A 24,933-nucleotide genomic window follows, 5' to 3' on the forward strand; every position below is an offset into this window, starting at 1 on the left:
CAAGAGAATGTCTCTCAGGACTCATCCTCCAGTACCAGATAAATGGATAAGAAGCTGCTGATAGCAGTCGGTTCAAAACTCTGCTGCCCGTCTCATCTTCCGCCAGGGTCGCTTTACTCATACTACCCCTCTCCTCAAGACCCTTCACTGGCTCCCTATCCGTTTTCGCATCCTGTTCAAACTTCTTCTACTAACCTATAAATGTATTCACTCTGCTGCTCCCCAGTATCTCTCCACACTCGTCCTTCCCTACACCCCTTCCCGTGCACTCCGCTCCATGGATAAATCCTTCTTATCTGTTCCCTTCTCCACTACTGCCAACTCCAGACTTCGCGCCTTCTGTCTCGCTGCACCCTACGCCTGGAATAAACTTCCTGAGCCCCTACGTCTTGCCCCATCCTTGGCCACCTTTAAATCTAGACTGAAAGCCCACCTCTTTAACATTGCTTTTGACTCGTAACCACTTGTAACCACTCGCCTCCACCTACCCTCCTCTCTTCCTTCCCGTTCACATTAATTGATTTGATTTGCTTACTTTATTTATTTTTTGTGTATTAGATTGTAAGCTCTTTGAACAGGGACTGTCTTTCTTCTATGTTTGTGCAGCGCTGCGTACGCCTTGTAGCGCTATAGAAATGCTAAATAGTAGTAGTAGTAGGCAGTTATTAGCAAACTACATGATGATAAAAGGAGAGAGGAAAAGACTTTATTCAGACAAGAAGGAAGATTTTGAAACCATCTCAGGAGCTGCCTGAAGAAGTGCTCAAAGAAGTATAACCTGCTCCTTGAGTGCAGGAAGCCGCAGCATGGCTTTCACATTAATACTAATATTGTGAGCATCACCTTGCAAAAAGATGCCATATCACCTAAAAAATGTACAAATCTGTAAAGCCATCATATCTGGATGGTTTGAACTTATTTCCAGGCTTATCATATGTTAAAACTCTAAAACCAGAATAATTCAAATATAAAAACTACTCAGGTTGCTAAAAAAATGCTCAAAATCACAGATTGCTTCAAAATTCAACAAAATCAGTTGGAATCAATAAAAGAACATCTAGTTAGCTGAGTCACATTATCTTAACAACTTTTCACTTTAAAACCATTGAAGAAATGCTAAAAACGCTATGCTTTCCAACTTATGCATTCCAATTACATCATCGCATTCCAGTGACGTCATTATGTGTTCCAACTACAGGATTTTGTGTATACTAATAGCAGAGGGATGGAAATGTCAGAAACAAGATTTCAAGCTGCAGTCAATAAATAACCAAAATAAAAAGTGTAGATGCATTATTTCACCTCTGAATCATATTAAAATAAGCAAATTAAAACCATCTATATAAATAAATAACTACATGCAAAATCATAAAAAATGCAGCACAGGTAAAAGAACTGAATAAAATATGAAACTATAAATTGTAAATGGACCATGAAGGCACTAGGGTCTCTTTTACTAAACCACAGTGATTCCTGGCATAGCAAATGTGCCGCAGCCCATTCATTTTGGATGGTCTGCATTGCATTGGCTGCATGGGAATTGCTTACGTGCTTTAGTAAAAGAGGCCCTTAGTGCCTTCATGGTCTATTTACAATTTATAGTTTCATATTTTAGTAAAAGAGGCCGTAAAAGATTAAATTATATAAAAATTAAATTATAGAAATACCAACAAGTCTTTATCCAGGTTAAGTCTGTTGACTGATACGATTTTGAACTTGAAAATAAAACCTTTTTGAGCAGCGAGCAGTCAATATTTCCTCCCCTCCGTAATAGTCTCAGAATCCCAAGTAAAAAATGAACTGATACTCCTCAAAAGTGTGTCCCTTAAGGATACTGTGATCACCAGAGGTTTTTCTTTCAATTGTCTTTTAATGGCACTGCTATACTCAATGATCCTTTTGATAAATGGTCTCTTTGTCTCTCCAATGTATAAAAGTCCACATGGGCAAACTGCATTACAAACCACTCAACCTTTGCAATTGGAACAGTGTCTTATGTCAATATGAAAATTAAGCAGTCCAGAAAAAAGCACAAAGGGCTCTCAAGAAAGGGATAAGTGGACTTTATTAATGACCCAACACAGGCCGTGTTTTGGCATCAACTCACGCCTGCCTCAGGGGTCAGTACAACCAAACGGCACTCAGTGGATAGGTATTTGCACAAAAAGTGACAACTCTGTATAATAAAAAGCTGAAAGGCATCTCACTCCGTATCTGAAAATCCTTTTCTCTGTGTCAGAGTGGCTTTTTATGATATGGAGCTGTCATTTTTTTGTGCAAATACCTATTCATTGAGTGCTATTTGGTTTTACTGACCCCCCTGAAGCAGGCATGAGTTGACACCGAAACATGACCCATGTCATGTCATTAATAAAGTCCACTTATCCCTTTTTTGAGAGCCTTTTATGTTTTTTTCTGGACTAATTTTGCTGTGTACTTTGACCCTCTCCGTTATAAGTGCCTAATATGAAAATTATGACATTTTTTCATCCACCTTACAAACTGAGCTGCTTCCACACTGAAAGTGCCCAACCGGTAATTTCTTTTTAATATCAGATAGTCTTGGTAGGGCAGAAGGTACTAACATGTCCCTTAAGTTGTGGTCTCTTGTAAGCTACCATAAAATTTTTATTGGAGAAACGATCTAAGCTCTGTCTTCACAATATGCCAATGTTGTTTAAATACCTTCACAATATCGTTTGACCAGGACTGGTGTTAGACAATCAGGGGCCCAGGGTAGAAACTGGGGAGGGGACCCCAAAGCTAGCCTTCAGCTTGAGGCAGACTTGGGGCTCCCTGTAGTATGTGGGCCCAGGGCACTTACCCTGTTTGCTACCACCTAACGCCAGCCCTGCTTTTGACAGGTGTGTGAATGGCATAACACAGATAATTTTATCTACCTTTTGTTTGACACCTGATTTTAGGAGTGACTACCTATCTACAACTGTTGATTTCTCATAGCATTTGTTAATACATCTATCAGGGTACCACTTTTCTTTAAACTGTGTCTTCATATCCTGAGCTCTCTTTCTATATACTTCATGGTCAGAGCATAATCTTTTCAATCTTAAGAACTGACTGAAGGGGAGGTTTGACTTCAATGTCCTGCTGTGACAACTCTGGTAATCTAAAAGTTTGTTTACATCAGTACATTTTCTATATGTATCAACTGAAAAATGTTCGTCATTTAAAGTAATCTGAATGTCCATGAATGGAACACTTCTATTATCAAAATGCATTTGAAATCTAAGATTTAATTTATTTATTTATTAAATCTTATATACCACATTATCTCATCATTATAAGTAGTTACAAATTCACATACATAAAAAAAATCTTTGAAAAAAATCCTTATGGTCAGCTACTGTACCTTGCCAGATAATAAAAATGTCATCAATGTTAGATTTATACTGGTGTTCTCTTAAAAATTGCCCATATATAGATGTGCAACAGATGTTATTATGGTTGCACCCATAGTGGTGCCTTTGATACCATCAAAAGCAAAAACATTTTTAGTTAATGTCAATATTGCTATCTCAACTATACATTCAGTTAAGATTCTTAAACAGAAGTCCCCCTGTCTCACTGACTCTCTTATGACCTGTATTGCTTCTTGCCATGGAATGTTTGTGTAGAGAGACGCAATGTCAAGTGTAACCAATTGAACATCTCCTGAGCATTTAACATTTCTAAGGGTGTTAATCATTTCAGTTGGGTCTCTGGTATATGAATATATTTTGCAAACGAAAGATCTTAAAAACTGATCAACAAAAATAGATAATGGTTCAAGAATGGATCCAATCTCTGAGAATATTGGTCTACATGGGGTTGATTTCAATAACTCGTGTATCTTTAAAAGGACAATGGAGGGTGTGGACAGGAATCAAAATCAATTTCTTTTTGGGTTAAAAAATGCTTATTCTGTGCCAAATTGAGAAGTTCAATAATCTCTTTTCTGATAGTAGAAATGAGGTCACCTTTCAATTTCTTGTAACAGGTGGAATCATCTAATTGTCTTTTAATTTCAGAAATATAATCATGCTTATTCAAGACAACCACTGCTCTGCCTTTATTGGTGGGTTTTATAATACTGGATTAATCATTTCTCTGTGCTGATAGCTAATTTCTCTTCCTTGGTGATATTATTAAAAACATACTTTTTTTGTTTTTGTCCTCTTATTTGGCAATGTCCCTCAAAACCAGACTTTCATATGTCTGTATAAGTCTATAAAATAATGAGTGGAGTGGAACGGGTAAACGTGAATCGTTTGTTTACTCTTTCCAAAAATACTAGGACTAGGGGGCATGTGATGAAGCTACAAAGCAATAAATTTCATACGAATCGTAGAAAATCTTTCTTCACTCAATGTGTAATTAAACTCTGGAATTCGTTGCCAGAGAATGTGGTAAAGGCAGTTAGCTTAGTAGGGTTTAAAAAAGGTCTGGACGACTCCCTAAACAAAAAGTCCATAGACCATTATTAAATTGACTTGGGGAAAATCCACTGCTATTTCTGGGATAAGCAGCATAAAATGTATTAAACTTTTTTGGGATCTTGCCAGGTGTTTGTGACCTGGATTGGCCACTGTTGGAAACAGGATGCTGGGCTTGATGAACCTTTGCAGGCTTATTTTCGAAAGAGGACGCCCACCTTTCAATACAAATCGGAAGATGGGCATCCTTCTCACAGAGTCACCCAAATCGGTATAATGGAAAGCTGATTTTGGGTGTCCCCAACTGCTTTCCGTAGCGGGGATGACCAAAGTTCCCGAGGGTGTGTCGGAGGCGTAGCAAAGGCGGGACTTGGGCATGCCTAACACATGGGCGTCCTCGACCCATAATGAAAAAAAAGGGCGTCCCTGATGAACACTTGGACGACTTTATCTGGTCCTTTTTTTCTTATGACCAAGCCACAAAAAGGTGCCCGAAATGACCAGATGACCACCGGAGGGAATCAGGGATGACCTCCCTTACTCCCCCAGTGGTCACTAACCCCCTCCCACCCTCAAAACAAATTTTTAAAATATTTTTGCCAGCCTCTCAAAAATCATACCTAGCTCCATGACAGCAGTATGCAGGTCCCTGGAGCAGTTTTAGTGGGTGAAGTGCACTTCATCCCCCCCCTACCTGTTACACTTGTGGTGGTAAATGTGAGCCCTTCAAAACCCACCAGAAACCCATGTACCCACATCTTGGTGCCCCCCTTCACCCATAAGGACTATGGTAGTGGTGTACAGTTATGGGTAGTGGGTTTTGGGGGGCTCAGTCAGCACACAAGGTAAGGGAGCTATGTACCTGGGAGCTTTTTCTGAAGTCCACTGCAGTTCCCCCTAGGGTGCCCGGTTCGTGTCCTGGCATGTCAGGGGGACCAGTGCACTACGAATGATGGTTTCTCCCACGACCAAAGGGCTTGCATTTAGTCGTTTCTGAGATGGGTGTCCTTAGTTTCCATTATCGCCGAAAATCAGAAATGACCAAGTCTAAGGACGACCATCTCTAGGGATGACCTAAATATCAAGATTTGGGCATCCCCGACCGTATTATCGAAATGAAAAAATGGACGCCCATCTTGTTTCGATAATACGGGTTTCCACACCCCTTCGCCGGGACGTCCTGCGAGGACGTCCTCATGAAAACTTGGGCGCCCCTTTCAATTATGCCCCTCTTGGTCTGTTCCAGTGTGGCAATACTTATGTACTTTTGTACTTATCTGTATTACATGCTGTCTTGTCAGAGAAATAGTCAATAATCTTAAGTCTTCTAATACATTTAAATGATTCAACCTGATTGTTAAAGGTATTCTAGTGCGGGGTAGGGATGAAGGAAAGACCTTTGTGTAGGATTTTTCTCTCTGTCTCACTGAGAGCTCTATCTGAGATGTTTACGACTCTACTTGATATGGGTTTAGATGTACTTTTCGTCTGTCTTTTCAGTATGTTGTTCATCTGTCTTCTCTGCATACTGTGTTCCATTCCATCAGTTGCATATTTACAGGTTAGTACTTAAGCATTTAAGTGCTTAATCTGCTTGTTGCCATATGTTGTACCAATGATATATTAAGAAACCATCTCACCATAGACGGAGTAATCTGTCCTTACCTCGGCAAAGCTCTGTAACTGTTCAGCAGCTTCTTTTGGCACCACAAACGTACCATGGCCTTTTCTGCAAAAAGAAAAGGAAAGAAGACTCAGTTCACTGATGAGTTTTCATTTCTGAAAAAACAAATATTGTTCTTTCACATTTCTGTGCCTCCACTGAAACATCTTCTAAAATATATAATTGGATAATTGACATACATGATACACAATTCTCTCAATATAAAGGCACAAGCACATTAAAGAGATTCTAGTACATATTTAAACAAATTACAAAATGACTAACCTGTACATAAATGTGATTGTCAACAACTTATGAACTGATGTCATTTAGAATTTTAAATCTTCGTTTCAATCTACTTACATCATATGCATAGTGGTTTCTGCATTCCCAATGTGAACAAAGACGCTGTGGTGGGTATTTAAGAGTCCTGTGTGTAGATGCCACTAAAACACAGGGCCAAATACAACTGATAGGCTAATACTTGCAGAAACTTCTGGTATCCAACATTTTTAAATACAGTTTAACACAATACTGTTCTTTGTCATATGTGCACTGAGATGGCATTTTTGAAGCTTCTAGTGATTTCTACTGTTGATGAAAACTTTGTGATTAGCTGGAACATTCTACCAACTTGACAGTCCTACTGTCTCTTTGGACATTCTAGAGATTGTGATGCAGTAAGTGATCTAAGCACTGAGATGACATAGACAGATTTCTTGTGGATGAACTGAACGCACCTAGTTATCAAACTGCGTTAGCTGTTTAATTTGGGAATAACCTCCACTAACTTTGTGGGCCTGCACCCACAGCTAATGCAGCACTTTGAAACATGATCATTTCCATGACAACCAGCTAACATGGATGGGAATTGTGGAATGACCATGTTAACTATCAATGTGGCAGATAATACAGTATAGTTAAAGCCACCTCAAAGGGTGTGTCTAACTGCATCATCTTATGTGCTATGCAGTTAACAAGCGGTAACCAATTTTCTCTGCATTAACTGAATGGCAAACTGCTGGAAGCGCCCTTAACAGTTAACAAAGAGGTTTTGCACTTAGGGCTAGATTCTAAATTTGGCAGCTGAAAAATCGGCACCAAAAAAATTTCCGCCTAGGCATATTCTGTAAACCATGCCTAAATTTAGGTGCGATTTATAGAATACGCCTAGAGCTCTTATGCGTGCCTAAACCTAGTCGTGGGAATTTATGCCAAGTAAAACCTGGTGTAAATACCAGCACCTAAGTTAGGTGCAGTGTAGGGGTAGTCTAGAACCACGCGCATAATTTTTTGTAACACCCACGATCTGCCTATTCCATGCCCCCTTTTTGGCTCTGCGCCTTAGAATTTACATACACCACTTTATAGAGCACACCTAGTAAGCTGTGCATGTAATTAAAGCCAATTATTGTCAATAATTGCCTGTAAAGTGGCAATTATTGGCACTGATTGGCTTGTTAACTAAATTGCACGTGCAAATACAGAATACGCCTGGATTTGCATGCAAGATTTCGGTCATGCTACATAGAATCCAGGAGTTAGTGTGTGTTAATACTGACAATAACCAGGCAGTGGCTGCAAAACCTTATCACAGTTTAGTAAACAGGCCCTTAGTATACTTGAAGTACTGTCAACCAATCAGAACACGGCATGCATGAAGGCTGCTGCTGTCTTTTTTTATAGCATGAAAAATATGTCATAGTACCATTGGAGAATCATCAGAAATATAACAATCCAGTTCTGCAGGAATACTGATTGCAACCAAGCAACAGCAGCCCTATAATTTAATAGGTAACTTTCAGCCGGTGGTGATTAGATCTAGATAACTTTGAAGTCCAGCATGAACAGAAAATGTTTGTTAATCTGTTTTCCACATAATGTTCTGCTGTTCCAGGAAATATAATTCTGTGCTAATTAAAAGAATTATTGGCTTCCACAGTGTGCTACAGGTTTACCAACAGGACAGACAATAACCACTTCTGTTTATGAAAGTGATACTGAGAAATAGAGCAACAGAAACATGTTTAACCAGAGTAAATCTTTTGCATATATTAGATTTCAGTTTCCCAAAAGCCCTATCTAAGCTTTCCTTCATTTATCTGTGTGCCTCTCTGATCAATTCAAATTGTTGTTGATATAAGTATATTAAGATTTTAAAATCTTTTAATCAAATCAAGTTGCCATTCTATCCTGGTGGATCTATGCTATGAATTAGTTTTCTCTTTCATACTATTTTCTTTTGTTATCACTAACCTATATTTATGATGGTGACGTAAGCAGTATAACTATTTAAAGATGGCGGTTTGGCCCCTCCCAGTAGTTTCAGCGTAGCGGTTGCTGACCCACGCGTTGGGATATCCCAGTCCAGCATACAGCTGGTTAGATTTGAGAAAGTAAGTGTGACATTGGGATTATAGAGTGATTGAGCACGTTGTACGGATTTAGTTATAAAGGGGTTTTAATGGGTTTGTGTTGTTTTAGATGTGGTGGTGGTTTCTCCTGATGAAGTGAACGAAATGCGGTCCAGCATTGGGGAACCGACATGTGCATGAGGAACAATTTATGACAAGCAGTGGGATTGTTACCTCTCACCATGTACCAGTATGTAGGATTTAAAGACATTACATTTTGCAAAGGTGGATTATACAAGTGATTATACTAAGCGGGCTGAAGGTGAAACCAGTACAGCTTAGTTTGAATAAAACGCCCAAGTGGAAAGCTGGGATGAGAGACTAAACTGGAGATTGGAACAGCAATCCAAAGATTTATAACTTTGTAATAATTGCGAATGATAATCTTTTATGGATATTTAAGTGAATTTGTATTGATGGATACTTTAGTCAGGTACAGAGTGTGATTGGTGAATGAATGGGTATATTGTTGATTTTAGCTAGGATAAGTGCTAATTGTTAAAGGCACACATTTTCAATAAAGATATTTTGTAAACTTTAAATATACTGGAGTCCAGGTGTAAATTAAGGTATGTTGGGTGACTCTAGTGGGTTTAGCATGTCCCTATTTATTAGCATTGTAGTCATGCTGAAATAGCCAAAGTCCAAATAAAGAATAAAGACTGACCTCTGGAAAGGAGTTTTAAACAATGAGTTAATAATCCCAACATACATAAACATTTCTAAAACATAGAAAAACAAATTCATAAAAGTCTATAAAAGTAACATAGGGGAAATTCTATATGTGGCACCTAGAAAATCTGCGGAAAAACATTTCTGCCTAAGCATATTCTATAAGGGGCACCTATATTTAGGCGTGGTATATAGAATATGCTTAATTGATATCATAGTGCCTAAAACCACATGCCTCCATTTATACCAATGGAAATGTAGCGTAAATCCCGGTGCGTAGATTTAGGCACATTGGGCTATATTCTATAATAACTTGTGTAAATTTTGGAATGCTTATGAAATGCCCATTTCCCTGCCTATAACCACACCCCTTTTTGCCTGTGTGCATTAGAATTTAGGTGCAGTGCGTTACAGAATACGCTTTCAAGTTATGTGTGTAAATTCTAATTATTGCCAATTAGTGCTCATTATTGCTTGCTAAGTGCTGTTAACAACGCTGATTGGCTTGTTAAGCCAATTAAGTTATGCACATTGTTACAGAATACACTTGGATTTCAGCACAGAACGCTAGACACACTTTATAGAATCCGGGGGATAATGTCAGATAACAAAAAATGAGTCGTGTCATTGAAATATGTTTGTCTATGAAAAGTCAAGCTAAGGTGGTGGCTAAGGAAGGCTGCTTTTGTTATCACCTTTCTTAACACAAGATGATTTTACAACTGTTGTTCAGTCCCTAGCGTTCCCTGCAGCTATTATAACTCTTTATGTCTTGGTCAGTTGATTCAGAATGCTGTCACCCGTGTAATTACAGGTAGTCACTATTAGGACTGTATTACTCCACTCTTGTGAGACTTCCACTGGCTACCCATCATTTGAAGGTGACATTTAAGGTGCTTCATGGATTTTTAAGACTTTGATGGGCACTGCACCAGATTATCTTGAGTTTGTTATTAGGGAACTAGCCGTTGAGCCCGTAAAAACGGGCTGGTATTGAGGTTTTCCTACCCCCGCGGTCACCACTGCTCCCCTCCCCCCCACGAAGTCACCACCGCTTCCCCCCCCCCTCGAAGTCGCCGCCGCCGCCGCCACCCCTCCACCTGGCCCGGGCCCTCTCTTTACTTTTGAACTTACACATCCATTCGCCGAACGCAGCAACGCACATCAGCTGAGCTGCCCCTTCCTTCTCTGCCTGTGTGTGTCCCGCCCTCGCTGACGTTACGTCACAGGAGGGCGGGGCCACAGGCAAAGAAGGAAGGGCTCAGTGCAGCTCAGCTGATGTGCGTTGCTGCGTTCGGCGAATGAATGTGTAAGTTCAGAAGGGAAGAGAGGGCCCGGGCCGGGTGGAGGGGTGGCGGCAGCAACCTCGGCGGCGCAGTTTCCCTCTCTGTCCCGCCCCCCCCCCCCGTCATCACGTATTGACGCGGAGGCGGGACAGAGAGGGAAGTCTCTACTGCGCATTTGCGAGTGAGTCGGTCACTCGCCATTTATATGTTTGATATGTTTCCATCCTTCTCCTCCATCCACCCGGGAAGGCACTGCTTTCTGTGAAGCTGTACTATATGCTGGAAATAAGATTGAGCTCTATCAATAGGCACACAAACTCTTTGGAATCCACTCCTGTTAAAGATCTTTCTGGAAGTGAATTATTTATATTTCCAGAAGAAATTTAAGACTTTCCTTTTTATACCAGCATTTGCCCATCTTTCCCTTTTATTGCAGTTGCAATGACATACAATGTTATTATTTGGATGTATATACTGTTTTTCTGTTTTTTAGTATTTTTTATGTGATGTGTTATTTGTTTTAATATAATCTTACATAAGTACTGGGAAAAGACCAAGGGTCCATCGAGCCCAGCATCCTGTCCACGACAGCGGCCAATCCAGGCCAAGGGCACCTGGCAAGCTTCCCAAACGTACAAACATTCTATATATGTTATTCCCGGAATTGTGGATTTTTCCCAAGTCCATTTAGTAGCGGTTTATGGACTTGTCCTTTAGGAAACCGTCTAACCCCCTTTTAAACTCTGCCAAGCTAACCACCTTCACCACGTTCTCCGGCAACAAATTCCAGAGTTTAATTACGCGTTGGGTGAAGAAACATTTTCTCAAATTTGTTTTAAATTTACTACACTGTAGTTTCATCGCATGCGCCGTAGTCCTAGTATTTTTGGAAAGCGTGAACAGACGCTTCACATCCACCTGTTCCACTCCACTCATTATTTTATATACCTCTATCATGTCTCCCCTCAGCCGTCTCTTCTCCAAGCTGAAAAGCCCTAGCCTCCTTAGTCTTTCTTCATAGGGAAGTCGTCCCATCCCCGCTATCATTTTAGTCGCCCTTCGCTGCACCTTTTCCAATTCCACTATATCTTTCTTGAGATGCGGCGACCAGAACTGAACACAATACTCAAGGTGCGGTCGCACCATGGAGCGATATAATGGCATTATAACATCCTCACATCTATTTTCCATACCTTTCCTAATAATACCCAATATTCTATTCGCTTTCCGAGCTGCAGCAACACACTGAACAGAAGGTTTCAGTGTATTATCGACGACTTGGTCCGTAACTCCTAATATGGAACCGTGCATGACGTAGCTGTAATTTGGGTTCTTTTTTCCCACATGCATCACCTTGCACTTGCTCACATTAAACGTCATCTGCCATTTAGCCACCCAGTCTCCCAGTCTCGTAAGATCCTTCTGTAATTTTTCACAATCCTGTCACGAGTTAACGACTTTGAATAACTTTGTATCATCAGCAAATTTAATTACCTCGCTAGTTACTCCCATCTCTAAATCATTTATAAATATATTAAAAAGCAGCGGTCCTAGCACAGACCCCTGAGGAACCCCACAAACTACCCTTCTCCATTGTGAATACTGCCCATTTAACCCCACTCTCTGCTTCCTATCCTTCAACCAGTTTTTAATCCACAATAGGACTTTTTCTCCTATCCCATGACCCTCCAATTTCCTCTGTAGCCTTTCATGAGGTACCATGTCAAACGCCTTTTGAAAATCCAGATACACAATATCAACCGGCTCCCCTTTGTCCACATGTTCGTTTACTCCTTCAAAGAATTGAAGTAAATTGGTCAGGCAAGATTTCCCCACACAAAAGCCGTGCTGACTCGATCTCAGTAATCCATGTCCTCAGATGTGCTCTGTAATTTTGTTTTTAATAATAGCCTCTACCATTTTCCCCAGCACCGACGTCAGACTCACCGGTCTATAATTTCCCGGATCTCCCCTGGAACCTTTTTTAAAAATGGGCGTTACATTGGCCACCCTCCAATCTTCCAGTACCATGCTCGATTTTAAGGATAAATTGCATATCACTAGCAGTAGCTCCGCAAGCTCATTTTTCAGTTCTATCAGTACTCTAGGATGAATACCATCTGGTCCAGGAGATGTGCTACTCTTCAGTTTGCCGAACTGCCCATTACGTCCTCCAGGTTTACCGTGAAGTCAGTAAGTTTCTCCGACTCGTCCGCTTGAAATATCATTTCCGACACCAGTATCCCACCCAGTTTGGGTCCAGGCCCACCCAGCAGTGGAGGCAGCGGAGCGGAGGGAGCAGGCTACGCTCCGATCCTGCCTCCACCTCTCTGACGGCAGCGCTTCCCGATCGCAGGATCTACCTCCTCCCTCTGCAGAGGAGACGCTTCCGGGTTAGACACAGGAGGCAGTGTGTTTGAATCACTACCGCTGCTGCTGCTGAGACAGAGGAAGGAAGTAGATCCTGCGATCGTGGCGGTGGTAGGCAGTGTCTGCGGAGCAAAGATGACGTAAAGAGAGCCTTTTTACCATATTTACTCGTGGAGCTGCCTTTGTTTCCAGCTTCTAAAGCTTAGTCTTTTTCTTAAGAACCAGTGACTTCTAATGGAACCTTAGCAGCACTACATGTATAGTAAGAAAAACGGCTATGCTCCAGAAGAGAGAGAGAGAGAACAGTAGGTAGGGAAAGAAGTAGAGAGGGGACAAGCAAAAGAGACAAAGAGGACAGAGGCCAAGAAAGTGAGAGAGCCAGGGTGGGCAGAGAAAAAGCAAGGGGGAGAGAGGAGAAGGTAAGGTAGGAGAGTGTGTGTGTGCACGTGCGCGCAACCGGAAGCGCTGCTGTCAGAGGGTGGGCAGATGGAATGGGAGGGAAGGGGCAAGCTCCTATTTGGTGAAGATTTGGACAAGTAGGTAAAAGATCTTGGGGAGGTCAAACAGCAGACGCTGCCGGGATTAAAGGGCAGGCAAGCGTCCATTGTCTGCCCTCTCTGAACTTTGCTCAGTTATCTGCTGGTGATTAAGACGCTCCTAGTAAGACCAGCTGCAGTGTATTGGTATGTGGTGGTCTGGTGATTAACAGTTTCCATTTTGTCCAGGCATGAGAGTTTGCTCTGCCCCTACTCCTTAGTAATTCCCGTATCCTCTTGTTTGTCCTATTTGTCTGACCTAATTAGATTGTAAGCTCTGGAAGGATGGGGGTGAAGGAGAATCACTGGAAATGGATGGGAGGGGAGGGGAGGGCAGGGCAGGGCAGGGGAGAGAGGAGAGTCACTGGGTATGGATGGATGGAGGGGGAGGCAGGGGAGAGGAGGGTTGCTGGACATGGATGGATGGAGGGAAGGGCAGGAGAGAGGAGGGTTGCTAGACATGGATGGAGGAGAGGGAAGGGAGAGAGAAGAAATGCTGGACATGAATGGAGGGGATGGAAGAGTGAGGAAGGAGATGAGATGAGGGAAAAGGAAAGAGAGGAGAAAACTGCACATGGATGAAGAAAATAGGCAGAAGCTGGATCCACTGGACAGTCAAGTCTGCAGAGGACCCAGCTTTTACTAACGGATATAGAGCAAGAAATGAAGAAGAAAGGCGGAAAGTAAAGAAGTAAATGGAAAGGAAGCCTTGGAAACGGAGTAAAGAGGACAGATAGCAGCAGAATCAGATACTGGGCCAGCATGATCAGAAAAACAAAGTCACCAGACAGTAAAGGTAGAAAAAAAATCATTTTATTTTCATTATAGTGTATGTCCACTTTGAGAATCAGGTGCTCAACATTAAAAGTTTATATTTATTTACTTATTTATGGCATTTTATCCCACATTAAACATGAATTAGATTGGAACCTGGGATCATTTAATGTTTTTTTCCTGGAGAGACTAATGCATTGCCTCCCCCTCCCCCCCCAGGCTCTCTCCCCGGCTATAGCCAGCTCTCCAATTTTGAGGGGGGGGGGGGGGGCGCAGAGGTGGACCAGGGAGAGAGCCTGTTGTTAAACATTTACCATCACACCACTGTCTAGTGCTTACCCATCCAACCTGTTGGCCCACCCAAAAATTGACTTCTGGCTACGCCACTGCAAGAGAGTAATCCAGGTACAGGTAAAGTCAGTAGGCAGGCAGCAGGTCAAGAGAGTAATCCAGGTATAGGCAAAGTCAGTAGGCAGGCAGCAGGCAACAGAGTAATCCAGGCCCAGGCAAAGTCAGCAACGAGGGACAAAGTAGAGAAGACGCACACTACTGAGCAAGTAACACCTACCAAAGTAGAAGCTGAAGCATGGAGTCCAGGAAGAGCTCAGCTGATAAAGTGCTGGCATCTGACATCAGCAGGGACCAGCAGGGAGAAGGAGCACAGCCATAGCACAAGAGCAGGGGAAGGAGGAACTGGAAGACCAATAGGAGAGAAGCTAGGGAAGCCAGGCAGAGTGAGAGCAGACTCAGGTGCATAGAAGCAATGCAATCAAGGAGCCTGGAATCCAGGCAGAGAGAGAAAGTAGAACCAGGTGCATGGAAGCAAAGCAATCAAGGAGCCTGCAGCCAGAGAACTACACACACATGGCTCAGGGCTGTGCCAGTCAAGTGTGCGTGCCGATGGGACACCACACAGCCCGAGGATGCCGCTTGCGTTGAGGTAGGGGACATGACACCAGCCCACTCCTAACCCTTGCTCGGGGTCTCACAGTGGAATAACCAAATAAAAACTTCAAAAGTTGCTTACTCTTCTTAAAATCTATAAAACTCTTCTTAAAATCTATAAATCAACCATAATATTGCTGAAACATTAGTCTTTTAAAAAGTTTACAAAAGACCATGGGCGTAGTTTGACTGTTTCATTTGGGGGGGGGCAAAGGATAGGGCGGAGCATATTAGTATATTCATTTGCATATATATATATATATATATATATATATATATATATATATATATATATATATATATATATATATATATATATATATATATATATATATATATATATATATATAGGCAAATGAATGTGCTAATATGAAGGAAGGAAGGGAAAAAGAGCTGGCTTTTTTGGGAATAACCATAATGAATATGTATGAGACATCAAGCCAGCTCTTTCTCTCTTCCTTCCTTCCTTCCTTCCTTCCTTCCTTCCTTCCTTCCTTCCTCCTTACCCAGCACTCCCTCTTCATCTCCAGTAGTAATTCCCCACCCCCTTTCCCATACCATACCAGTACTGATCTTAGAAATGCATAGGCTCTATATGTAGATCCTTCAAGAGGTAGTGTGTCATGATTTAGGCTCTACCCCCTTTTTTGATGTTTTGGTGCCACCTCAGTAAGGCCAACACACAATCTCTCCACTGCAAAACGCTATACACAAACTTGTGCAAAAACACACTCATATCCTTACTAAACCATAACAGCACTAATTCCAAGGACAGGACGAGCTACAAACTTATGCGTGAAAAGGCAGAACTGTAATTACACCAGGCTCTAAAACACCAATACACTACCTCGTGAAAAAAAAGCAAAACAAAAAGGGCTGCAAATACAACACGCTAGCAGAATACTGCACCTTAATCACACATGAAAAACACATGACACAACAGACATGACACAAGGAACTAGAAATAAAAAAGTATGAAGGCAAAATACTGAACTGGAAAGTTAACTCAAGAAGTCAGACTCAGCATGCAGCAATACCAGAAAAATTGAAATTTACATGCAAAATATCACAGATGCACATTTCAAAAAGCTGACATATTTCAATTAATAAAATCTGAATAAAATACGTTTTTCTTTCTTTGTTGTCTGATCATTTAGTTTTTCTATTCGCTTTGGTCCCAGTGTCTTCTGTTTTATGCAGTGTCTTCTTTCCAGTAGGCTTCCCTATGCTCCCCACCCTCCCAATCCCATCCATCTCCTGCTCCTTCCCTCTGCTCCCCACCGCTCCCAGTCCCATCCATCTCCTGCCCCTTCCCTCTGCTCCCCACCACTCCCAGTCCCATCCATCTCCTGCTCCTTCCCTCTGCTCACCTCCTCTCCCAGTCCCATCCATCTCCTACTCCTTCCCTCTGCTCCCCACCCCTCCCAGTCCCATCCATCTCCTGCTCCTTCCCTCTGCTCACCTCCTCTCCCAGTCCCATCCATCTCCTGCTCCTTCCCTCTGCTCACCTCCTCTCCCAGTCCCATCCATCTCTTGCTCCTTCCCTCTGCTCCCCACCCCTCCCAGTCCCATCCATCTCCTGCTTCATCCCTCTGCTCACCTCCTCTCCCAGTCCAATCCATCTCCTGGTCCTTCAATCTGCTCCCCACCCCTCCCAGTCCCATCCATCTCCTGCTCCTTCCCTCTGCTCCCCACCCCTCTCAGCCCCATCCATCTCCTGCTCCTTCCCTCTGCTCACCTCCTCTCCCAGTCCAATCCATCTCCTGCTCCTTCCCTCTGCTCCCCACCCCTCCCAGTCCCATCAATCTCCTGCTTCATCCCTCTGCTCACCTCCTCTCCCAGTCCAATCCATCTCCTGTTCCTTCAATCTGCTCCCCACCCCTCCAGTCCCATCCATCTCCTGCTCCTTCCCTCTGCTCCCCACCCCTCCCAGCCCCATCCATCTCCTGCTCCTTCCCTCTGCTCACCTCCTCTCCCAGTCCAATCCATCTCCTGCTCCTTCCTTCTGCTCCCCACCCCTCCCAGTCCCATCCATCTCCTGCTCCTTCCCTCTGCTCACCTCCTCTCCCAGTCCCATCCATCTCTTGCTCCTTCCCTCTGCTTCCCACCCCCCCCAGTCCCATCCATCTCCTGGTCCTTCCCTCTGCTCACCTCCTCTCCCAGTCCAATCCATCTCCTGGTCCTTCCCTCTGCTCCCCATCCCTCCCAGTCCCATCCATCTCCTACTCCTTCCCTCTGCTCCCCACCCCTCCCAGCCCCATCCATCTCCTGTTCCTTCCCTCTGCTCACCTCCTCTCCCAGTCTAATCCATCTCCTGCTCCTTCCCTCTGCTCACCTCTTCTCCCAGTCCCATCCATCTCTTGCTCCTTCCCTCTGCTCCCCACCCCTCCCAGTCCCATCCATTTCCTGCTCCTTCCCTCTGCTCACCTCCTCTGCCAGCCCAATCCATCTCCTGGTCCTTCCCTCTGCTCCCCACCCCTCCCAGTCCCATCCATCTCCTGCTCCTTCCCTCTGCTCACCTCCTCTCCCAATCCAATCCATCTCCTGCTCCTTCCCTCTGCTCCCCACCCCTCCCAGTCTCATCCATCTCCTGCTCCTTCCCTCTGCTCTCCACCCTTCCCAGCCCCATCCATCTCCTGCTCCTTCCCTCTGCTCACCTCCTCTCCCAGTCCCATCCATCTCTTGCTCCTTCCCTCTGCTCCCCACCCCTCCCAGTCCCATCTATCTCCTGCTCCTTCCCTCTGCTCACCTCCTCTCCCAGTCCAATCCATCTCCTGCTTCTTCCCTCTGCTCCCCACCCCTCCCAGTCATCTCCTGCTCCTTCCCTCTGCTCCCCACCCCTCCCAGTCCCATCTATCTCCTGCTCCTTCCCTCTGCTCACCTCCTCTCCCAGTCCAATCCATCTCCTGCTTCTTCCCTCTGCTCCCCACCCCTCCCAGTCATCTCCTGCTCCTTCCCTCTGCTCCCCACCCCTCCCAGCCCCATCCATCTCCTGCTCCTTCCCTCTGCTCACCTCCTCTCCCAGTCCAATCCATCTCCTGCTCCTTCCCTCTACTCCCCTGGTGCTTTCCCCCTGCTTACTGGGTCAGAGTGTGCCCTGTTTTGTTTCCTGTTGTAGTCCATGCGGTAGTGGCCATTTTTGTAAGCCAGTTTTAGTTCCCTTTCCTGTGTTACCCACGTTAGAGAACTTAGTTATTACCTTGAATTGTGCTGAAAGAGGGCATTGTACACCATTGTGCCAGCTCTGACCTACTGCTAATCTTAGTACCAGGGAACTCTTTGCCAGTGAGGCACAACCTCTGATCTGCAGTTAACTGTGAGTAAACGTGCATATTTCAAGAAAGGACTTTTTCAGAGAGATTAGTCTTCAGGTGTGAACTGGTGTGCCAAAGTTATACAGCAGCAATAAGTCCTAGAGACTGTATGCAGGTCCCTGGAGCAGTTTTAGTGGGTGCAGTACATTTGTGGGTAGTGGGTTTTGGGGGGGGGGGGTTGGGGGGCTCAGCTCCCAAAGTAAGGGAGATATGCACGTGGGAGCTTTTCTGAAGTCCACCACAGTGACCCCTAGGGAGCCCGGTTGGTGTCCTGCCATGTCAGGGGGGCCAGTGCACTAAAAATGCTGGCTCCTCCCACGGCCAAATGCCTTGGATTTGGCCGGGGTTTGAGATGGCCGACATAACTTTCCATTGTCGCTAAAAAACGAAGCCGGCCATCTCAAACCCCGGCCAAATCCAAGGCATTTGGCTGGCCGGAACCGTATTATCGAAACAAAAGATGACTGGCCATCTTTTTCGAAAATACGGGTCTGGCCAGCTGTTTGCGGCACCGCCAAAATACATCGCCGGCCATGTATTTCGCCGACGCCGTTCGATTATTTCCCTCCACGGGGCTCATTTTCAAAAGAGAAGAACATTAAAAAGTGGCATAAACCAGCATTTGGCCATTTTCCTCACCAAAATGTCCAAATCAATATTTTTGAAACCTATTTTCCAGATGTTTTTCTATGTTATTCATCTGCAGTGCATCCAAATCTCAAGGGGATGTGTTGGGGGTGTGTTAAGGGTGGGATTTGGGCAGTGTGTTTTCTCTAGCAAAAAAGGTGCCGGTACTCAAATGCTAGGCCACCCTTCAGGAGTGGGGTGATCACTGAGGGACCCACCCCACAATAGCCAGGCCCCCTGTGACCAGTCACAGAATCTATGACAAGGCAGTATTGGTGTGTAGAGCCTGAGCTCTATCATTAAAACTTGGGTTCCATGGGTCAGTTTTAGCAGACAATGGAAAAGGTGCCGATACTTAGTACCTCCAAGTACCCCCTCAAAAAAAGCCCTGGATTTGGGCATTCCTAAGGCTAGGACGTTTTTCAGCTAAAATGAAACAAAGCAAAAATGTCCAGGACTAAAACTAAGATGTTTTGGTCTAGACCTGTTTTACTAAGCCACAAAAAAGTGCCCTAAATGACCAGATGACTACTGGGGAAATTAAGGAATAACCCCCCCTTACTTCCCCAGTGATCACTTACTCCCTCCCACCCATCCCCAAGATGTGAAAGAAACAGTACATACCAGCCTCTATGACAGTCTCAGATGTTATAGCCAGTCCTATTAGAACAGCAAGCAGGTCCCTGGAGTAGCCTAGTGGAGAAGGGGACCCAGACCAATAATCCACTCTAACTGTTACACTTGTGGTAGAATGTAAGATCCTTCCAAAACCCACCAAAACCCCACTGTACCGACATAAAGGTGACACCTGCAGCTATAAGGGCTATTGTAGTGGTGTACAGTTGGGTACAGTAGGTTTTTGGTGGATTTTGGAGAACTCCCTATACAATATAAAGGAGCAAAGTTGAGATGTGTTCCTGGGAGTTTTTAGGTGGTCCACTACAATGCCCCCTAGGGTGCCCCTCTGCTCTGCTGGGATGTCTGTGTGGCCATCTACTAAGATTGTTAGTTCCTCCTACAACCCAATGACTTGATTATGTTTGTTTTTCACTTGGACTTTTTTTTTAATGGACTGAAAAGATAAATGCACAGAACACAAAACCATCCTGCAATGTGGCCATTTCCAAAAAAAAAAGTTTGATGTTTTGCTGTTTCAAAAATCGCTATATTTGCTATTCGAATACTGGACATTTTGAGCAAAACGCCCAAAGTCGGACTTAGACATCATATCGAAAATGCCACTCCACATCTTGAGAAAGAGAATAAATGTCCACAGAGTTTTGACAAAACTCTAAGGACATTATCCAGCTTATTTTCGAAAGAGAAGGCCGGCCATCTTCCGACACAAATCGGGAGATGGCCGGCCATCTCTCAAGTCCAGCGAAATCGGCATAATCGAAAGCCGATTTTGGCCGGCCTCAACTGCAGTCCGTCGCAGAGCCGGCCAAACTTCAAGGGGGTGTGTCGGCAGGGTACAGAAGGCAGGACGAGGGCGTGCTTAAGAGATGAAAAGCTTCGCCCGATAATGGAAAAAAGAAAGCCGGCCCTGACGAGCATTTGGCCAACTTTACTTGGTCCCTTTTTTTTCACGGCCAAGCCTTGAAAAGGTGCCCCAACTGACCAGATGACCACCGGAGGGAATCAGGGATGACCTCCCCTTACTCCCCCAGTGGTCACCAACCCCCTCCCACCCAAAAAAATAAAAAACATTTTTTTGCCAGCCTCAAATGTCATACCCTGCTCCATGACAGCAGTATGCAGGTCCCTGGAGCAGTTTTAGTGGGTGCAGTGCACTTCAGCCAGGCGGACCCAGGTCCACCCCCCCTACCTGTTACACTTGTGGTGGTAAGTGTTGAGCCCTCCAACCCCCCCAAAACCCACAGTACCCACATGTAGGTGCCCCCCTGCACCCCTAAGGGCTGTGGTAGTGGTGTACGGTTTGGGTAGTGGGTTTTGGGGGAGATTTGGGGGGGGGGTTGGGGGCTCAGCACCCAAGCTGAGGGAGGTATGCATCTGAGGGCAATTTTTGAAGTCCACTGCAGTGCCCCCTAGGATGCCCGGTTGGTGTCCTGGCATGTCAGGGGGACCAGTGCAGTACAAATGCTGGCCCCTCCCATGACCAAATGCCTTGGATTTGGCCTGGTTTGAGATGACCGGCCTCGGTTTCCATTATCGGCGAAAACCGATGCCGGCCATCTCAAACCCGGTCAGCTCTGACATTTGGCCGGCCCCAACCGTATTATCGAAACAAAAGATGGCTGGCCATCTTTTTTGATAATACGGTTTGGAACCGCCCTTTGCGGCGCTGGCCATATAGATGGCTGCCCATGTAGATGGCCAGTGCCATTCGATTATGCCCCTCCACGTCTCTGTGAAAGCCACATGGCTGAAGACGTCCGCATTTAGGACTAAGTCATTAAAACACATCCAGTCTGCAAGAATCCAGAGCCTACTATTAAATTCAGAAATGGTTTCTTCTTGATTATTCTTCACAAAAACAACAACCTCATCAGCAAAAAAATGAAAATCAATTTGCCAAGTATCTACTAACCTAGCCTAAGGCTTGAGATACAAATTAAAAAGAACAGGTGAAAGAAAAGAACCTTGAAGAATGCCTTGCAATGAGATTCTTTTTGAAGACAGTTCAGAATTCTAGCAGACTGTCCCCCTGTTGACTATGCTATGCTAGCGGCTGCCGTATGGCAATGCATTGCCGACACAGCCCATTCAAAGTGAATGCGCTGTGTCATCATTAGTACACGGCAGCCACTAGCATGGTTTAGTTAACAGGGGGTTGAGTGTGCCCGATCAGAAAAATAAGAACCAAACCATTGTAACACAGTTGCGTTAATACCGATGTCCCTAAGATGCTTTAACAATTTAGAACAAGTGTCTGTATCAAAGGTTGCTGTTAAATCTAATTGCACCCAGAGGGCATCAAAACCTTGATCAGCCTTGACCTGTATCTCATCCACTATTTCCAGCAGCAAAAACTCTGTACTATGATCACATTACTAGCCAGATTGTTGAGGGTGCAGAATTTCAGTAGTATCAAGAAACTCAGCAAACTGAAATAAAACTGCTTTTTCAAGTGTTTTGCCAGTGATGACAAATTAGAAATGGGTCTAAATCCTAAATAGCCATCTCTTACACTTTGCAATGGTTTCTTTCAAACAGTTTGGAACACTGCCATTGTCTAATGAAATATTGACTAAATAAGTCAAAAAGGGAACAGTAGTTTCCTTACAATGAGACAAGTACAGTGGGGGAAATAAGTATTTGATCCCTTGCTGATTTTGTAAGTTTGCCCACTGACAAAGACATGAGCAGCCCATAATTGAAGGGTAGGTTATTGGTAACAGTGAGAGATAGCACATCACAAATTAAATCCGGAAAATCACATTGTGGAAAGTATATGAATTTATTTGCATTCTGCAGAGGGAAATAAGTATTTGATCCCCCACCAACCAGTAAGAGATCTGGCCCCTACAGACCAGGTAGGTGCTCCAAATCAACTCGTTACCTGCATGACAGACAGCTGTCGGCAATGGTCACCTGTATGAAAGACACCTGTCCACAGACTCAGTGAATCAGTCAGACTCTAACCTCTACAAAATGGCCAAGAGCAAGGAGCTGTCTAAGGATGTCAGGGACAAGATCATACACCTGCACAAGGCTGGAATGGGCTACAAAACCATCAGTAAGACGCTGGGCGAGAAGGAGACAACTGTTGGTGCCATAGTAAGAAAATGGAAGAAGTACAAAATGACTGTCAATCGACAAAGATTTGGGGCTCCACGCAAAATCTCACCTCGTGGGGTATCCTTGATCATGAGGAAGGTTAGAAATCAGCCTACAACTACAAGGGGGGAACTTGTCAATGATCTCAAGGCAGCTGGGACCACTGTCACCACGAAAACCATTGGTAACACATTACGACATAACGGATTGCAATCCTGCAGTGCCCGCAAGGTCCCCCTGCTCCGGAAGGCACATGTGACGGCCCGTCTGAAGTTTGCCAGTGAACACCTGGATGATGCCGAGAGTGATTGGGAGAAGGTGCTGTGGTCAGATGAGACAAAAATTGAGCTCTTTGGCATGAACTCAACTCGCCGTGTTTGGAGGAAGAGAAATGCTGCCTATGACCCAAAGAACACCGTCCCCACTGTCAAGCATGGAGGTGGAAATGTTATGTTTTGGGGGTGTTTCTCTGCTAAGGGCACAGGACTACTTCACCGCATCAATGGGAGAATGGATGGGGCCATGTACCGTACAATTCTGAGTGACAACCTCCTTCCCTCCGCCAGGGCCTTAAAAATGGGTCGTGGCTGGGTCTTCCAGCACGACAATGACCCAAAACATACAGCCAAGGCAACAAAGGAGTGGCTCAGGAAGAAGCACATTAGGGTCATGGAGTGGCCTAGCCAGTCACCAGACCTTAATCCCATTGAAAACTTATGGAGGGAGCTGAAGCTGCGAGTTGCCAAGCGACAGCCCAGAACTCTTAATGATTTAGAGATGATCTGCAAAGAGGAGTGGACCAAAATTCCTCCTGACATGTGTGCAAACCTCATCATCAACTACAGAAGACGTCTGACCGCTGTGCTTGCCAACAAGGGTTTTGCCACCAAGTATTAGGTCTTGTTTGCCAGAGGGATTAAATACTTATTTCCCTCTGCAGAATGCAAATAAATTCATATACTTTCCACAATTTGATTTTCCGGATTTAATTTGTGATGTGCTATCTCTCACTGTTACCAATAACCTACCCTTCAATTATGGGCTGCTCATGTCTTTGTCAGTGGGCAAACTTACAAAATCAGCAAGGGATCAAATACTTATTTCCCCCACTGTAATTGAACAGAACAATATCTAATAAAATGGCTGAGGAATTAATAGATTGAAGAATCTGAACATGGGACTAAAGAGGTACAACCTCCTCTCCCCATACTGAAATGCACAAGCCTTGGGATAGGGGAGGGAGGCGGGTAGGGGGGAGAAGCTGGTGACACTAGGGCAGTCGGGAAGGGAGGCCCAGCCCAGATGGATTCGGATCTAGTACCAGACAGCAAATGCTGATGCTGTAAGGATATTACTTTAGGTGGGATAGATGCTCAGCTTTGCCCTTTCTCCTGCCAACAAAATGCCACTTCTCTTTTCTCCCTTAGCATTTCCAGCAGTCCAGGGAGCTTCCTAAGGCAGGGTCAGCCCAACCATTAGGCAAGACTGGGTAGTTGCCCAGGGCAGCCACTTCTGAGGGTACCATAGATCAACAGATGTCAGTTCTGAGAACCACACACAGTAAAAGAAATGGGGTACTTTTTCAGGTAGGGCGGGTGAGCTGTTTTCAAACTGCCATTTACCCTGATTATTCTGGGAGGGGTGTTGTTGGGCTCCAAGAATCTTGAAAATTAATGGAGGGGGTGGGGAGCACAAGGCTAAAGGTTTGTCCAGGATGCCTAATAGCCTTACAGTGGTCCTGTCCAAAAAGTATTAAAATGCAAGTCCCCCCCCCAACTATCCCCCTTACCTAAATTATTTCAAGGATTAAATTAGCATGGGATACTCAGCCCTCTACACCAGTGGACCATGATGTAACCTGAACACTGTGCCGTAGCTCTGTTCTGTTGCTACACCATTTATAAAATGGTATCTTTGACAGTTCATAACTGATTTCTGTATTACATTCAGAAAGTGTTTATAGATGGCAAAAAGTATTTATGCTGATGGTACTCACACCACAATCTCTTCAATCCACATCTTAGGAACATCATTGCTCTACATCTCTCAGCATGGGAAGAACTGTTATATCAGTGACTCTCAACCTGCTCCTTGGGAAACACCCACCCAGTCTAGTTTTCAGGATATCTGCAATGATATATGTAATTCTGGATGAACT

General features: G+C 44.3%; 1 protein-coding gene across 1 annotated transcript in view; it reads right to left on the reverse strand.

Moving 5' to 3' along the window:
* The window catches only part of FAM13C (family with sequence similarity 13 member C), a 342,788-nt gene that overhangs the window by 220,019 nt on the left and 97,836 nt on the right, over positions 1-24,933 (reverse strand). The window contains exon 4 of the mRNA XM_030204830.1: positions 6,099-6,162. Within this exon, the coding sequence (XP_030060690.1) occupies positions 6,099-6,162 (64 nt within the window). The remainder of the gene's footprint in view (positions 1-6,098; positions 6,163-24,933) is intronic.

This window comes from Microcaecilia unicolor, chromosome 5, assembly GCF_901765095.1.
Source record: "Microcaecilia unicolor chromosome 5, aMicUni1.1, whole genome shotgun sequence".
NCBI lineage: Eukaryota > Metazoa > Chordata > Amphibia > Gymnophiona > Siphonopidae > Microcaecilia > Microcaecilia unicolor.